This window comes from Labrus bergylta, chromosome 15 (genome assembly GCF_963930695.1).
Source record: "Labrus bergylta chromosome 15, fLabBer1.1, whole genome shotgun sequence".
Taxonomy (NCBI): Eukaryota; Metazoa; Chordata; class Actinopteri; order Labriformes; family Labridae; genus Labrus; species Labrus bergylta.
In genome coordinates this window covers 23286400-23302965 of record NC_089209.1, presented here as the reverse complement: position 1 = coordinate 23302965, position 16566 = coordinate 23286400, and the positions used below count along the sequence as shown (strand labels likewise).

General features: G+C 40.0%; 1 protein-coding gene across 3 annotated transcripts; it reads left to right on the top strand.

Annotated features, from left to right (window-relative positions):
• Nucleotides 1-3144: 3144 nt before the first annotated feature.
• On the top strand, nucleotides 3145-16000 carry LOC109982360 (peroxynitrite isomerase THAP4-like). Of its 3 annotated transcripts, none has more exons than XM_020631538.3 (4): nucleotides 3145-3413; nucleotides 3960-4718; nucleotides 9987-10184; nucleotides 11270-16000. In XM_020631538.3, the coding sequence occupies exons 1-4, from the start codon at nucleotides 3236-3238 to the stop codon at nucleotides 11935-11937; spliced, it is 1803 nt and encodes a 600-aa protein (XP_020487194.1). In that variant the 5' UTR covers nucleotides 3145-3235; the 3' UTR covers nucleotides 11938-16000. The 3 variants fall into 3 exon arrangements, with proteins under 3 accessions (XP_020487194.1, XP_020487195.1, XP_029132755.2); XM_020631539.3 differs by having other exon boundaries at nucleotides 11356-11492; XM_029276922.2 differs by lacking the exons at nucleotides 9987-10184; nucleotides 11270-16000 and adding exons at nucleotides 5841-5909; nucleotides 6063-6730.
• The last annotated feature ends 566 nt before the right edge of the window (nucleotides 16001-16566 follow it).

The window sequence follows — 16566 nt, the reverse complement described above, 5'->3', positions numbered from 1 at the left end:
CTCATCTGGAATCATTTTTGACATTTTGACAACACCACAGTCTCACATTCACACTCAGAATAAATACAAGCAGGGTCGTGTCCACAAGTTTTGGACTGGGGTTGCCCAACTGGTGCACTGACTTGTGCAGCAGTAGCCTGAGGTTTGTGGGCACAAACATGAATAAAGAGCATTTATTTAACCTTTCTGCCTGCACTAATCACATCCACTTTTAAGTTACACAGGATAATGGTAACATAAAACTCCTCAACTGTATTTTTCAAGGACTCAAAAAAATATGTATTTCAAATGTCACAATTTAAAGTATTTTTAAAATTGCAAACAAACATCTACACACTGAAAACTATGAGCTGCCTGTTACAACACAGCCTGAATAGTTGATTTAAACAGAAGTCACACCTCTGGCAAGGCAAAGAGCCATTAAGGATTTTGGGGTGGTATCTGGGGTGGCCAATTAGATTTTAAGGGGGGCCCAAGCCATCGCTCTGCACTCCCCTGAGTACAAGATACCTGCGCTTGACACCTGTGTTATAATTTATACTGCAGCTTTTGCCTTGACTGATAAACAAATGCAGCACATGTTGATAGTGTAAACTGAGTTTATTCAGTGTTAAGTGTTGAAGTTGATGAATATTTGTTTAGTTCTGTCAGATTGTTCTGGGTCGTTTCTCTTTATTTTACACGTTGGAAACAAAGTATTTCAATCAAATTCAATACATAAACCACAGCTTTGTTTTTGTTAAGATATGTTCGATGTTTTTGGTGATCTAATTCCAAATTAACAATAATCATTCACACATAAAATAAGCCTACCTGAACGTTTATTAAAACAATGCAATTTCTCCAGTTAAAAATTACCTCTTTATGATAGTTCTGTGTTATAGTGTTGTGTTTCATGTCTATGTGTCATCCTACACTTGCTCTCTGCACAGGACATAAATGCATAAATCATTGGTGTCATTTCGTAACTTTTTTGGCCACATTGGGGCAGTATTGAACCACAAATACCCCGTAAACAAGAAGGGCCTGTCAATTACTTAATTTCAAACCAAATGTGCTGTGCCTGGTGAAAAAACTGAGGCTAAAACTGGGTCATTATTTTAGAAACATGTTGTTTTTCTTTTAATGTAAAACAGCGTCTTGTCGCTGCAGCTTTTTTTTTAACCTTTTTTATCTTTTGTACGTGCACGCCTCTGCTCAGTGTCTCCATATGGTGGGTACAACTTACCATACATCCTTGAGGTTCATTACACGCTGTAAAGCTCTGACTCTCTGTACTCTGTATTCTCGGGTAGGATGGCCTGCTCTGGCGACTCATAGGCTCACACGTACATCTTTAAGGCAATTCTTGGTCTGTTTCCTCATGATCTATGTGTTTGTATCATGCAGAGAAGTACCTGACAGTATTCTTTGTGTTCTCAGAATCTCTTTATGCTCTCTGTCCCAAACGCTCAGACAGAAATTGGGAAAAGGACTTTTGGGTATTCTACACCCTCAGCCTGGAATCTGTTGCAGAATGACTTGAAACTCAAGGAGCTGGTGTCCTTAAATGTTTTTAAATCTAAAATGAACGACATGGAAGCAGATTCTAGAGGTTGTCGACTGCTTGAACTACTGACTCCTACATTTGACTAGATGGTTCTCTTTTAATGCCTATGTTGGTATTTTGTAAACTGTACTTCGTCACTCTTTGTGTCTCCGTCTGTAACTTTGTGTATTTGCTGCTGACTTTCTTGGGCAGGTCTCATTTGGAAAAGAGGTTTCCTAATCTCAATGGGACCAACCTGATTAGATAAAGTTAAAAAAAGAAAAGAAAAGTGCAGCGCTGGAGTAGAAGGGTAACAATAAACAGCTTCATCATTGTGCTGCAGGTTTACACACAACATGTCTGCATTAGTGAGCCAACATGGTTTTAAAGATGGAATAATAAACAGTATGAGACAAAGAAAAACAGCAGATTAACAAAAAGGTTTGTGTCCTTGTTTCCTGACTTTCATCGTCTCAGAGGATCACCGCAGCTCCAGACCTCTTCAGATATTCATCTTGTCCTGGAGCAGGGCCAGTTTAATTTGTTTATCTCGGTTTGATTTAAAATGTCTCAACAGGCCTCGCAGTCACTTATCAAAAACAGTTTCAGGGCAAAAGTGTGACAAGCTCCCAAAGGTGACAGACTCCCTGAATATCTTCTGGGCGGAAAATCTGTGATTGGCTTTCAGAAAACTGGGGAAATAAAACACTCAGAGTGTAGTCATGAAAGTGTGAGTGAGATGGTGATGAAATGACCCCATTTCCACCTCATATTACAGCTTCTTATAACTGCTAACAAGTGGAGCATTGGAGCCTGGAGAAGTCGGCAGACAACAGATTTATGCACCAAATTTTATTTCAAGGAGACAAAATCCCTGTGCTATAAACAGTGACATGTTATTTAATACGATCCTTAAATGCAAGGATAGTTCACAGAGAAAGAGACAAAAAGTTTTCACATTTTCATCGACCTTTTTACTGCTTCAATTCAGGACATAATCACTTTAACAACAAAGAAGTAATTTATTTTTTAAATTCATACTGCAGACAGAGACAAGGACAGCTGTGTGCTTTTTAACCATGAGCATGGGTTTGCAAAAGTCAGTGTGTTTATGAATGAATTACTGTATTTTAACTGTGATTTATCTTCTTCTTGTTCTGTCTTTTATTGTATTGCTGCAGGGCCTTGGAAAAGAGGTTTTCATTTTCATCAAAATGTAAACACTTTTTATGGTCAATAACACAATCATATACTGTGTTGTTATCCTCATCTAATATCAGTCTAAGCACACTCTTAATGTAAATACTGCAAAAACGATCTACCTCATGTTAGTTATAAACCCATCTGTTACATTATTACATTTTGTATTATCATGTTTTTTGCAGCATTTTGCACTATATTTCACTCATTTAGTTAAATAAATGAACTTCAATCTCAATTTTGCTCATGTCTGGACCTAAAACTCCTGACTACAATCCACACGTGAAAATATGAAATCAATCTTCTAATTTGCAGGTTAAATATGGACCAGTTGTGTATCCATACTACCCGTAGTACATTTAAACATCTTTTATTTTGAAATCGGTAAAGTCGGTACAGAGGATATGCTTGTGACGTCACAGTGGAAGGCGGCAAAACAGTAGCGCTTACAGTTCGTGCAGGGTGACAGAAAACGTTCAAACTAAGTGGCAGCGTTTCAACTTCAAAATGGTGAAAAGCTGCTGTGTGCTTAGCTGTAAAAACACTTTCACCAAAGACTCGGATCTTTCTTTTCAGAGGATACCGAGAGACCCGGAAGCGAGGAGGAAATGGCTCTCTGCGATCCGGAGAAACAACTGGAACCCAGGCGAAGATACCTGGATCTGCGGTTGCCATTTTGTGTCAGGTATGTTTGGTTTCTGTGTGAAACTATACCTTTAGTTTACACCGTGTTGACTTATAATCATTAAGATACCCAGCAGCGTTGGCTCATTGTTAATTTAACTCCACAGTGTGTGATGACGGGTGCTCTACAAAATAAAAGCTCTATGTTTACACTCTAACAAATCCCAAACTCCACACTCCTCTTATAAGCTTCCTGCTTGTTGTCAGGTAACCCAGGGGGGTTAGGGTTAAAATTTGTATCCGTTCCACTTGGTTTGTTGCGTGTTTGAGATTGAGATAGTAAAGTGAGCCTGAAGTTCAGAATAAGTAATCAACCTGTGTAAAACTGGACTGTCCAGTCAGCCTGTCTAATCTATCATGGAGCTCTGTGTACTCATTTGAGTGTGGAGGAGAGAGAGGCACGCTGTGTTTCCTGTTATTATTTTAAATTAAAATCTAAGTTTTTTAAATCAAAAACTCTACTCAGAGGAACACCCTCCAGTGGTTGAAATCACAGATGAACATAAATGAATATGACATTTCTTGTAAACCTGTTTGTTTGTCTCAGGGAAAAGGAGTTATGATCCCCGGCACCCCGACTTTGTGCCGAGTTTGTTCCAGTACACCACCACCGCTGGTCGAGTCCAGGCTGTCAAGCACCTGAAGGGTTACCTACAGAGGAAGTCGGTCGCCAAGAAAAATCTGCTCGCCTGCACAAATAGAGAGGTGGCTGCCATGCCTGACCTGAGCCTGCAGCGAGTTTCCGCATCAGTGATAGAGGCACACAATGTTCAATTCCAAGTCATCGAGATCCAGATGGAGAGGGCCCCCGCTGACATCACCCCCTTAATTGAACGAGTCGAATCGCTGAATGCTGATGTGATTAAAGAGGAGCCACACGATGGGATCACCTCTTTTCACCACCAGCTTCAATCTTTAAATACTGAAGTCACAGGAGTAGAGACACACCCTGACATCACCTCTTTACATGATCAGACTGAACCTTTAAAAGGTGGAATCAAGACGGAGGAGGAGCACATGGACATCGCCTCCTCACATGGACACAATCCGTCTCTATGGGCTGAAGTTAAAACCGAAGACACATCCACTGAATTGGACTCCCTACATGTTCAGTTTGAATCTATGCAAGATGAAGTGAAGACAGAGAACCATGTGGACGTCGCCCCCTGGTGTGGACAGGTGGAACCTTTAAATGCTGAAGTGAGAACAGAGGAGACGAACGGCGACGTCGCGTCTCTGCATGAACGGATTCGGTCTCTGAACGCCGAGTGTCAGTCTCTGAGGGATAAAGTTCACCGACTAGAAAGTGAGTTGACACTTTGCGCTCTCGACATGTCCCAGTTTGATGAAATCAATGTTATTATTTTCACAGGACTGCCTCAGTAACAGACCTTGATGCTATGGTTCAGTTTTTCTCCAGTCTTAAGTAAAGTCTTGCTGCTGGGACTGTCACCTTACCAGGATTTAAACCTCGATATAGGGCTGGGCGATAGATCAATTTGACCTAAACTTAAGCCTCTGCTCCCCTGATTTTTTCGCTGAGATTTTATTTTTGAGGCCATGACACGTCCGTTTTCACATATAGTCGCTGTCCGATGAAAACCACGTATCTCCACTTCTGATGATTTAGACTTTTGATGGGATGCGCTCGTTACCCTCTCTCCGGTGTTTGAATTTGACATCCACATGACCGATGAAAATATGTTTTATTTGGTGTTCCATATAACACGTATGTCCATTGCATGTCAGAAGTGTCTATCAAACCACGTATCTCCACGGCCCTTTGTTTGGGACTGCACTGAGACGATTCGCACCACTTTCTTTCTGTAAAATATCGCCGTTGAGGTAAAGTATCACCAACTACATTTACGTCTGTACTAGTTAACATTTATTCACGTCATCATTTGTATGGATTACTTACTGCAAATTGTTTACAACTTAGTGTTGATAGTTAATGTGTAGCTCTCCATAGCTGAGCTACAGTTAGCTACAGTTAACAAAGTTAACATGCACAAGATGACCCTACATAGTTTGCCTACTGGTATTCGTCCTGATGTAGCTCATGTCAGACCCTCACAGCTTTCGGAGATCATGATGGTATTTTTTTAATGCATTTGATTACTGTCCGAGATGTGTTCATAAACGTCTAATATCTCCGATCGAGTACCTGAAAATAATATTGATTGCACTCTGTTTTCTCTCTTTGAGGATAGACATGTCTTATTCATTAGAGGAGCTGTTTGATTGGTCAGTGTGAGATATGACAGGCAGCTTGAGACAGTTGTAGTGGTAGACAGCAGTGAGGAGGAAGGTTTGTTTAAAATAAGGATTAAGTTAGACATGAAGTTAGCCATGCTAACTCTTAGCAACATTGGATTATGTCAACATAGCAATCAATGTTCTAAATGTGTTCCTCTTTCTTTTAAAGGTGAACGAGAATGTAACCAGGGTGATTCTCTGGATGCTGATTTGGTCCCACATGAATCTGGAAATGAAGGTTATTATTATTATTATTATGAATAATAACAATCTCCTGTTGATTCTCAATCATGTCATGGTGACTGACTGCCCGACACGTTTGCGTGTGAGGGGTTAGCCACACAACCTCCATTTACAGAAAATGACATTTCTCTCTTTTTTTTCTAATTAGAAGAAGAAGGAGTTGAGGACTCAGCTGATGAGGCATGTCAGGGAAAAAAGAAGAGGGGAAATCCAGAGAAGTGGAGGGTGAACATAGAGAAGAAGAGAAGAATGAGGGGCCAGTCGTCTCGTGGGAGGAAGAATCAACAGCAAGTGTTGAAGGGAAAAAGCCATGCCAGTCTGCGGCCTGCCAAAGGTCTAAAAAGATGCACTGCAGAGAAGTAGAAGAGCTCAAGAGGGAGGAGATCGCCGGACAGAAGCCGATATATCCAGGAGGTCAGCATCCAGTTTTTGTCACCTTGTGCTGGACGGTAGAAGACTCAGTGTGCCAGCGTATGTTCCTGTCAACCCTAGGCATAACGCAGTGGACTTTTTTGAGATGGTTAGGAAGAAGAGGGGAAAGTCCTGAGAAGACAGAAAAGAGCGTATGAGGGGTGATTCATGCCACCTATAGCGTCACTGAACAGAGGACCGTCTTGACAAGCTGCCATTACTGTGGTGGCATCTCCCTTCAACAGCTGCTGCAGGTTGGAATGGAAGCTGTCCCAAAATGTGAATATTTTCCTACTTTGAACAAGACTTTCTACGTAACTATAACTTTTACAACAATGTAAAGGGCTTCAGGAATACTGTTATATTAAACAGCATGTCCTCACATATTATTCATATTATTATTATTATTATTATAAAATAAGTTTTGAAGTGTCCACGAAGTGTACTCCCTTTTCCCTTCATCATGATGATATACTTTTGATGTCTTGTATGAGGGACTTTGTATTTCCTTTTTAATGAAATGTGCTATATTACTAAACTGGCCTTGCCTAGGGGCAGACATAAAACACATTAGTCTCATTGAATTAATATTAGAATTTATTTAATGTTTTCTTTCAAATATAGTCAAATAAAAAAATCACTGTACTAATCCTGTATTGGGGTATTTTTTTTACAGCATTCTTTATGATTGATGATAAGAAAAAGTTTCTATTTCTTAAACAATTAAGACTTACAATGATTCAGCAAAGACATGGCATGATTTACTTTCAATTGTTTATTTATTTAATATTATTGTTATTGTAATTAATATTAATTTATTGACTTGAAATGGTTGCAAGTCAATCCTGTCCGTTGCTCTCACTCCAATGAACAATATGGACAATTTAGAGTCACCAATTAACCTAATGGACATGTATTTGGATGGTGGGCTAACCAGAGCACCCGGAGAAAACCCACTCTGAACCAGAAACCTCTTTACGTGAGGTCAATCACTACACCACCTTCCAGGCCCGACTTAAGATCAAACAGCCAAACACATTGGTGGCATCTTGACTGTGTTGTGGAAGTAGGATTGGTAAGTGTCTGTAATCCCTCTGAAAACTACGCTGAGCCAGCTGACATTTTCAGTTTTGCTCCCAGGCTGGATCTGAACATCTTCAGAGTCTGCAGCCAGGGTTACGGTTCCTCTCTGAAGCCCCCTGTGTGGGGTCATGAGGAAGTAGGATTGGAAGGTCTTTCTAATCCTTTCAATGATTCCACTGAACCAGCCGACGTTCTCTGATTCTGCAGCGTGGGATGTGTTTCCTCTCTGGACCCTGCAGATGGCCTCTTCAATATCCGGCATATTGATGCGGACATCTGGACAGGAGGGCTGCTGACCTTCTTCAGAAATTCTATCAGCTTCACTCTGAGCGGCTTCTGGTGGCGGTCCACAACCATGACGTTGTCCGATTTTAGGTCTGCATGCACAATGCCAATGGAGCTCAGATGAGAAAGGGCTATGGACAGCTGATATAGCACATCTTTCACCTCTGTTATCGGGAGAGTCTTTTCCAGTCTGTCCTCCATGTAATGATACAGACTTAAATCCAGCAGCTTAAAGTTCAGGCAGATGTTCATCACGTGCTTGCGTGTGTCATACTGGAGCAGTACTTATTTTTAAGTAACTTTCAGTAATGGGCCTGTGGTTAAAATCATTTCAGACTGTTGTCAACAATATTTTACATATATTTGCAGAGATGTTTTTAGATCCCCCCAGGTGGAGTGAAAGGAGAAATTCCAATATTTTTTAACCTGAGTCCTACAAATTGAACGGGGGCATGAAATTACAGAGAGGATCCCTACAGCGATAGACCTTTTAATGAGTCTTAGTTTTATCTTGACAGAAACCATTATATTGCTCTCCTCAATAACCAGACTCTATTGATAAATATAACCATTTAACTTTTACACCAAGAAATCACACAACACAAGGCTTAGGAACTTTTAGTCGAGTATAACATCCATCTGATCTTTTCCTTCAGCTGCCTAAAAGCAGTAACAATACGGAAACAAGCTAACAAGTTTAACACTGAACATTACAGAAGTTAGAGTACAAAAGCATCAGACCTTACTCTGGAGGACCAACAAATGTAATAGTTACATTTGTTGGCAAATCACATAGTATTCATCACGATGTACAGTAAATATGAACACAGTGTCAGTCACATGAGAAACAATGTCATGATGTCATGATCATGAGGAGGACAAGGTGGGAGAATTCCCATTACACTGCCATTTTTCCTTCTAATAATCTGTCATTTATAGCCATTCTAAGATATCCCAAGTATGAAAAGCTAGAATGAATACACGATGCTCACTACTGCATGGTTTTAACATGCACTGAAGTTACTGAAGCAATTAGCTGGCAGGCCGTGTGGAAGGCCATATTGTGATGTTAGCTGATAGCTGGCTCTTAAGATATATCTATGTATCACCAAACTTCCCCACTGTCTGCTAGCAAACGTCCACCCGTATGTCTGAACTCTTTCCCTCACAACAATGCACATATATTCATGAAAGATATTAAACGGTTAACTGATGACTTTGTAAAGATCGATTTTTAAATATTAAATACATGTTAAATATGTCTGATTAGTGTTTTAGGTTTATTTTATCAGTTTGTTTCTGAAAAATAAGTGTTTTCTCATTTTCCTGAAAAATTAGATTTCTTTTGGAGATACATGGTTTTCAACGGACAGCAACAGTACACACCCCTGAAAATATCTAGATCATTTCAGGAGGACTGCTCCGGATACACTCATGACCTGGATGTTCACATATGCACCTAACAGCGGGAGACTATCACTGTCAGACGGGAGGGGGGGGGGCGGGGGGGTCTCCTGAGGTAAGGCGTAGGGTTGGGCGATATATTGATATATTTTTTTTGAAGTTTAGTGAAGATTAACATCTCCACAGATAAAGGAAATCGTTACAGATCACAAACTGGCGTCAAATAGATCAAAGGAACGGTAACAAAGGGAAATGTTTGATGTCATGAGGTGGATGTCACTTTGGACTCGTCAGCTGAGCTGTGAAAAGAGACATTCAAAGATGCAGCAGTGTCGCTCTCACTGTGACTACAGGGAGACACAGAGGACGAATATCTACGGTGCGCCTAAAGGGACAAAATAGAATGAGATTAATCCAGATGAAAAATAGTAAGGGCATTAATATAAGTTAATAAATATTAACTGGTTAATTCTGACGGCTCAAATGGATACACTAGTGAAGTTTTTTTTTCGGGCGATATATTGATATATTTTCATACAAGTTATAGGGTAAGACAGTATCGTTAATATCGATATAGTTTATGTTGCAACACGTCTTCTTTGTCAGTTCACCTCTTTCTCATCTCAACGTCTGTTCCCCTGCTCCGCTTCTCCTCCTCTCTGACCCAGACTCAAAAATCTGAATAACAAAACACACAGCTGTTTATTTTGTTATTCAGAAAATGATTTTTATTTATTTTATTTTATTTCAGAAACATTTTAATATTTGTTTTTAATGTCAAAAACAGGTAGTTTGTTTTTCATGTCGTTTTGCTGACCACTTCCTAATATCTTTGTGCAAAATATTTGATGTTGAACTTGTTCCTTTGCATCATTCTATCTGTTTAAAGACATGGAGTCAGTGCAGGACGTCATCATGAAGGCCGTCCCCAGACTCAACGAGCGGGATTATCAGGATCTAATCGCACATCTGGCCGGCATCGGTGTGAAGACAGAATGTGGTATACAGCTTGTTACCTTTAAAGAGTTAAAAGATATCGTCCCACTTCTTGGTGGCCAAAGACTCGTCAACGTCCTCGGGAACAGAGGTAAGAAGTGTTAGTGGTGTCCCAATTGAACGGAGCTAAAACCTGCACTTGTCATATTTGACACTAAACAGAGCATTTGTTTAAGACTAGAAACACTCTGTTGTTAAATGTAAAATGCCAATGACCACAGAGTGTTGTACCTGACAGTTAATTCATTATTAATGTTACCGGTTAAATTGTGCATTCAATCCGTCCCTACAAATTAAAAAAACTTCACTAGTGTATCCATTTGAGCCGTCAGAATTAACCAGTTAATATTTATTAACTTATATTAATGCCCTTACTATTTTTCATCTGGATTAATCTCATTCTATTTTGTCCCTTTAGGCGCACCGTAGATATTCGTCCTCTGTGTCTCCCTGTAGTCACAGTGAGAGCGACACTGCTGCATCTTTGAATGTCTCTTTTCACAGCTCAGCTGACGAGTCCAAAGTGACATCCACCTCATGACATCAAACATTTCCCTTTGTTACCGTTCCTTTGATCTATTTGACGCCAGTTTGTGATCCGTAACGATTTCCATTATCTGTGGAGATGTTAATCTTCATTGACCTTCAATAACCTTCGATCTACCGGAAGGCCATTACTTTATTTCAAAATAAAAGCATGGTTGAATTCAAACAGAAAGTAAGCTGAGGACAATACAAACATTACAAATTGTTGTTGTGAAATAATGGAATTTACAAATATATACACACACAAAACTGCCCTACCTCTGTTTTTACACACCTACAAGGAGATGGTGTCGAGACGTAGCCACGGTGTGCCCAAAGGGACAAAACTGCATGTGATTAAAATTTTGCATGTGAAATCCATCCAAATCCAATCCAGACCTTAATTAATCTCAATGAATGGGTTAATGCTGCCAGCTCTAATTTGTAAATAGGTTGTTTGAACTAGGACTCACCCTGGCACATACTTTTTTAAATGTTCAGCATGTAACCAAGTATTCAGCTCTTCTTGTGGTCGGTGAAGTGCATCTTTTTTTGGAAACTATGAAGTATATTTTAGATTTTCAGCTTTTGGTTGAAAACTGCTCAAATACATGCAATGATTAAATCAAAATGTCTGATTTCTTCTCGCAGGCAGTAAAAATGTTACACCTGGCAAGCTAAACAACTCTAAGCCAGGCTCCTCATGTTCTAACATATCACCCATCGCCCCTATTCAGAGCAATGACTGGGTGTCGTCGTATCATGTCCCATGGGAGAAAATGAGTCCACATTTGCGACAATGTGTCGCACAAGGCAAGCGACCCAGGAAGCAGGACCATTTGGCCATGGTGAGAATCATTGTGGATTCAATCCGTGAATTATGCTTGAACCCTTCCAGAGGCCAGTGTTCACAAATCGCTAAAGGAATCACTGACAAGTACCCCCAAAGCTTTGCTGATCTAACACGGGAAGGAGAGTGGATTGGCTGTGGTTATGGCTCCTTGTTGAAGAAGATAAAATCGAGGGTTGAAAATTTAAACCGTGACAACAGACAGGTGAGAGTTAGAAGAGTGAAACATCGACGGATTGATGACCGCAAGGCTGTATCCAGCATCAAGGCTTCAGCGTCAGAGTGTTCAAAAATGGAAAGTTATGGCTGCACCCTGATGGCTAAGAATGCCAGGCAAAGTACATGGTCAGCCGGGCTACTGGCAGGAGGATCCACAGGAAGATCTCCAGCCTCAACGACCATGTGGCAACTCTCATCAGAGAGATCGTGGACTTTGTCTGACGGCATCCCTGAAACCCTCAGACAGTGACACAGACAACACTATTGTTATTCTTTTTTATGCTGGTGGTCATCCTTTTCTGCATGAACAAGATAAAAAAACTACTCTGCTCTTTAAATGTATTCCATGTTGATGACTGACCGGCCATAGCGCACACACATTACACCTTGCACCACTCTTTTCACTCTCTCTTTTGTGCACCTGATTTTTGTCCGTTTGACAGTAACAGGTGGAGGGCGGGGCTTAATTTATGTAACAGGCCAAACCATTTTGGAATGGAGGGAAAGTTAAAGTGTCTTTGACCACTTTGTAAAGTTACATTATGAAAACAATAACATGACATGCTTTGTTTGTGCAGCCTCTACTGGGAACGAGTGGAAACTAATCTATGTTGTAGCAGGACAAGTTGCTACAGGGTGGCACACAACAATGCAATGCCGACTTCCTTACCAACTGGAAGGCTAATCGTCTTTCTTTAATCCCTAATGTACTCCTCTTTTTTTTGCTATATCTTTATCAACCGTGAGAAAGTGGGAAGTACTCATCCGCAAAACTTGTATCCCAGAAGTTGATAGATGCCATATTGTGCACGGAGCGGATTGCATTGTTGTGAAGAGATGTGGTCTCACACATTTCTAAGTTGCCCTCAGGAACCTGGGGTAATTTATCTTTACACGATCAATCATTTTGATGATCAAATGAATAAAGCATCTTCAGACAGGACATATGTTAAAGTAATTATTTATTGGGTATGGTTTCTTTACAGAACCATATTGTTAGTAAATTCCCAGTAAAAACTGATAGTACTGTTATTGGAAATACAGTGATGCAGCTGTTAACAAACAGCAGTACTATTGTTAGGACCTCTTCAGTAGCTCCCAGCTGCTGTAAATGACTATAGAATTGACAACTTTTTTACAGTGCAGGGACAGGATAGTGCAGACGGGCCAACTTTTATAGTACATTTAAATTAATTTGCATATATTTCCAATATTAAAAAAAAGCATTTTAGGATCCTCAAAACCCTTTTTGTAGTAATGAGCTCCAGAAACAGATATGACATAAATACAGAATTAACCCATCTATGTGTTAATGAGCCACCTTCAGGATTTAGCTACTAAAGCTTAACAACTAGCTGAGCTGAAATTACTCCACAATGATGGAACTTCCTCACAATGTAGTTTTGATGTTAAACTCAGTGGTTCTCTTCAACATACAACGTGAATAAAAATCACTTTTACGACAAAAACAATCGTTTATCAATATATTGTAGCAAAGATTTATACAAACCACCAAATACGGGACAGGAAAGTGTAGATGGGCCACTTTGTAGTATGTTGTTAAAACTTCATGTACCTAAAGTGTTTAGGTCTCTCACTGCCCCTCATGTCGTAAAAAGTTTAAAATTAATACAAAAAACACAAATAATTAAGTTGACTGTTGGTCAGGGATCTACACCTCCAAGATGAATGAGGGAGCTATGATTAAGAAATGCATGATGTGGAGAGATCCAACAAATAAATATCAAAGAATATGTTCGCATTCATTTCAGAGCCGTTTCATAAACAAAACATATAAATAAGAAATCACTTTTATAAGAACAATGTTTGTTTTTTTCAACATGTTTTAAATAAAGGGTAAAGCAGACTGGGGAAAGCACGTGGGGCTACCCCCTCTGCAGGGGCTCCAGCAGAGGGCGCTCACGCTACACACTAAATATGAGTCTCAATGTTAAACTAAGAAGAATACATTATAAACAGTATTTACAGTTAAATGAGTAACACAGGGGGCTAATTATGGCAAATGTAATCATTTACACTTCACAAGTATAACTCACTGTGTTTTATAAAAGTCTTTATAGAGCCTTTTTCAGATTTAAAAGCTCCAATTTAGAGAATCTACAAAAAAACAACGCTACAGGTTTCTTATTGTGATCACACAGCTTTCAGGTAACAGTGGGCTCCTGTCAGGTGAGCTAGTTTCACAGCTGAGGAGAGTGTTAACACCTCCATCACACCAGGGAAGAAACAGCTCCATCAGAAGATTGAAATGGTGAATGGACTTTTGTAGTCTTCTGACTTCTCAAAGCACTTTCACACCTACACATTCACATACTAATGACAGAAGCTGCTATTTAAAGTGTCATCATCAGAAGTTACTAATCCCATTCATACACACTCATACGCCACTGATGTAGCAGCGGGAGCTTGGACACATCTGACGTGACTGCAGGAGCTGGGGATCAAACCCTCAACCTTCCGGTGGAGAGACAACCAACTCTACCACTGAGCCAGAAATGTCTGCTGTGTGGGTCTATTTTGAAGGAGAGATTGTAACATTGAAGCAGACATATTTAAATAGTCGTCTTGCAAATAAGAGTGGACTCAGTCAAGATTAGACCAGAATTTTGGAGACAACAGAGAGGGCGATATGAAGTTTTTAAGCGAAAGAATGTTGTATTCGCATTCATCAATAGCTCAGGGATTATAAAAATAATATTTGTATTGACTTTCAGGATCTCTGAGGACCTGAATTTAAGTCCTAGGATCTTTAAAACTATGTAAACAATTATTTCAACAACAAAGAACAGACGATCATTCTTGAGTAGGATAAGGTTTTCCAAAATCGATGTTTTTCAGGATACATACATCACGAGGTGAGACCTATCCAGCTCTTGAGTCAACTCCAGTTGTGTGAAATCAGATTTGACTTAACATTTTCTCTTAAAGATAATTTACCTTTGTGTTATATAATTTGTAATCTATCACCCAGCAGCTGAGTCACAGCTCTCAGTGTGTGCAGCTCTTCCTGTTCTATGAATCTCTGCGGCGCCTGGCTGTGAATATTTCATATTTGAGTGTGACTGATCAGATTATCCCGTCTATTAAGATTTCTTTGATTAGAGCCTCGGCATCTGATCACCTCTGGCTGAGCCTCTGATTGAATTTGTCTTTGGTGGGTGGTCAGCAGCATGTTTCAGTGTGACCGCGTCTCTTTTATCCGCAGTAATTACACTCTTCTTCTCTGACCAATTGAATTAAATGTGAGAATGAGTCGGCTCAAAGAGCACTTTGGCACGCTTTGAAATACAAAGTGAGCTCTGCAGATCTGTGAGGGGCCTCTGATTTTTATGCAAAGCGTTGGTTTAATTCTGCAGATGATTAATGTTGTGTCTGGTGGCCCAAATCAACACTGTGTGTGTGTGTGTGTGTGTGTGTGTGTGTGTGTGTGTGTGTGTGTGTGTGTGTGTGTGTGTGTGTGTGTGTGTGTGTGTGTGTGTGTGTGTGTGTGTGTGTGTGTGTGTGTGTGTGTGTGTGTGTGTGTGTGTGTGTGTGTGTGTGTGTGTGTGTGTGTGTGTGTGTGTGTGTGAGGGTCTGTCTGTGGAAACTGATCTGCAGTTTTGTACATTAACAGCCTTTACAGATATCATTGTGCTGCCTGAGAGGCTAAAAGCAGGGTCAAAGTATCTCTAATGATGTGTGTTGTGTTTTAAACTCTTACATCCAGCCGCTCTTCGATGGTCAGCTCCCCTGAGTTTGGAAGTTCAGATTGTCTGAAGTCATAAAATGGAATGATACAAAAAAGCAAAAGAAAAGGAAGCAAAGCGGCACATTTAAGTACGAACTGAAACCAGATGTTTGTATTAAGATTGAGTGGAGGATGTGCTTTGACTCTCCACCTTTACAATTGACGGTCAATAAAAGCTGTTAACTACCTCCACCTGTCTGAAGGAGCTGCTTCATCTGCTGCAGTAAAATGTTTTATTAGTGTGTTTTTCCGTGGAGAGCTTTACTGTCCCACAATGCTCTAAATGTTGTCTTTACACACCTTTCTCTTGGATGCAGACATAATTCTGGAGAGAGGGGGGACTAGGACGGCTGTGGCTCAGTTGGTAGAGTCAGTCGTCTCTTCATCAGAAGGTCAAGGGTTCAATCCCCAGCTCCTGCAACAACATGTCCAATGTGTCCTTGGGTGAGACACTTAACCCCAGGCTGCTCCTGCTGCTTCATCAGCAGTGTATGGATGTGTATGAATGGGGTTAGTTACTTCTGATGTTCACCTTACTTAGCAGGCTCTGTCATCAGTGTGTGGATGTGTAGGTGTGACCTACAGTGTAAAAGCACTTTGAGTAGTAAGAAGAGTAGAAAAGCACTATACAAGCTCAAATCTATTTACCATTTCTAAGTTGAAATGATGTTTTCTATTACCAGAATTTATTGTCAAGTTTTGCTCAGAATTAAAAACATATATCATCAGCCTCCATGGTACCATTAAAAGCACATTATGCACTCAAATCAGTTTACTCCAAACAGCTCTCTCTTGTTAACAGTCACAGGTAACCCCAGTAATCATATGAGTTTAATCACCATCAGTCACACACCTGCAGATTAAAGGCAGTAAATCAATCATAGGATTACTCAGTTGCATGTGCCAGTATAGAAAACCACTCTGATGTTTGATAATACATTTCACTTCACAATACTTATGAGTAATGCATGGTCTGGGCCTACCTCAGTCAGGGTAACAAAAAAGGGTGCAGCTGGTCAAGTGGGTTTTATTTACACTAGAAAATAACAATAAACAATATTCTTTACCTGAAAAGACCATAGGTTGTTAAAGGAATTAGATAAAAAGTTATTTCATTTTAAAATATAAAGT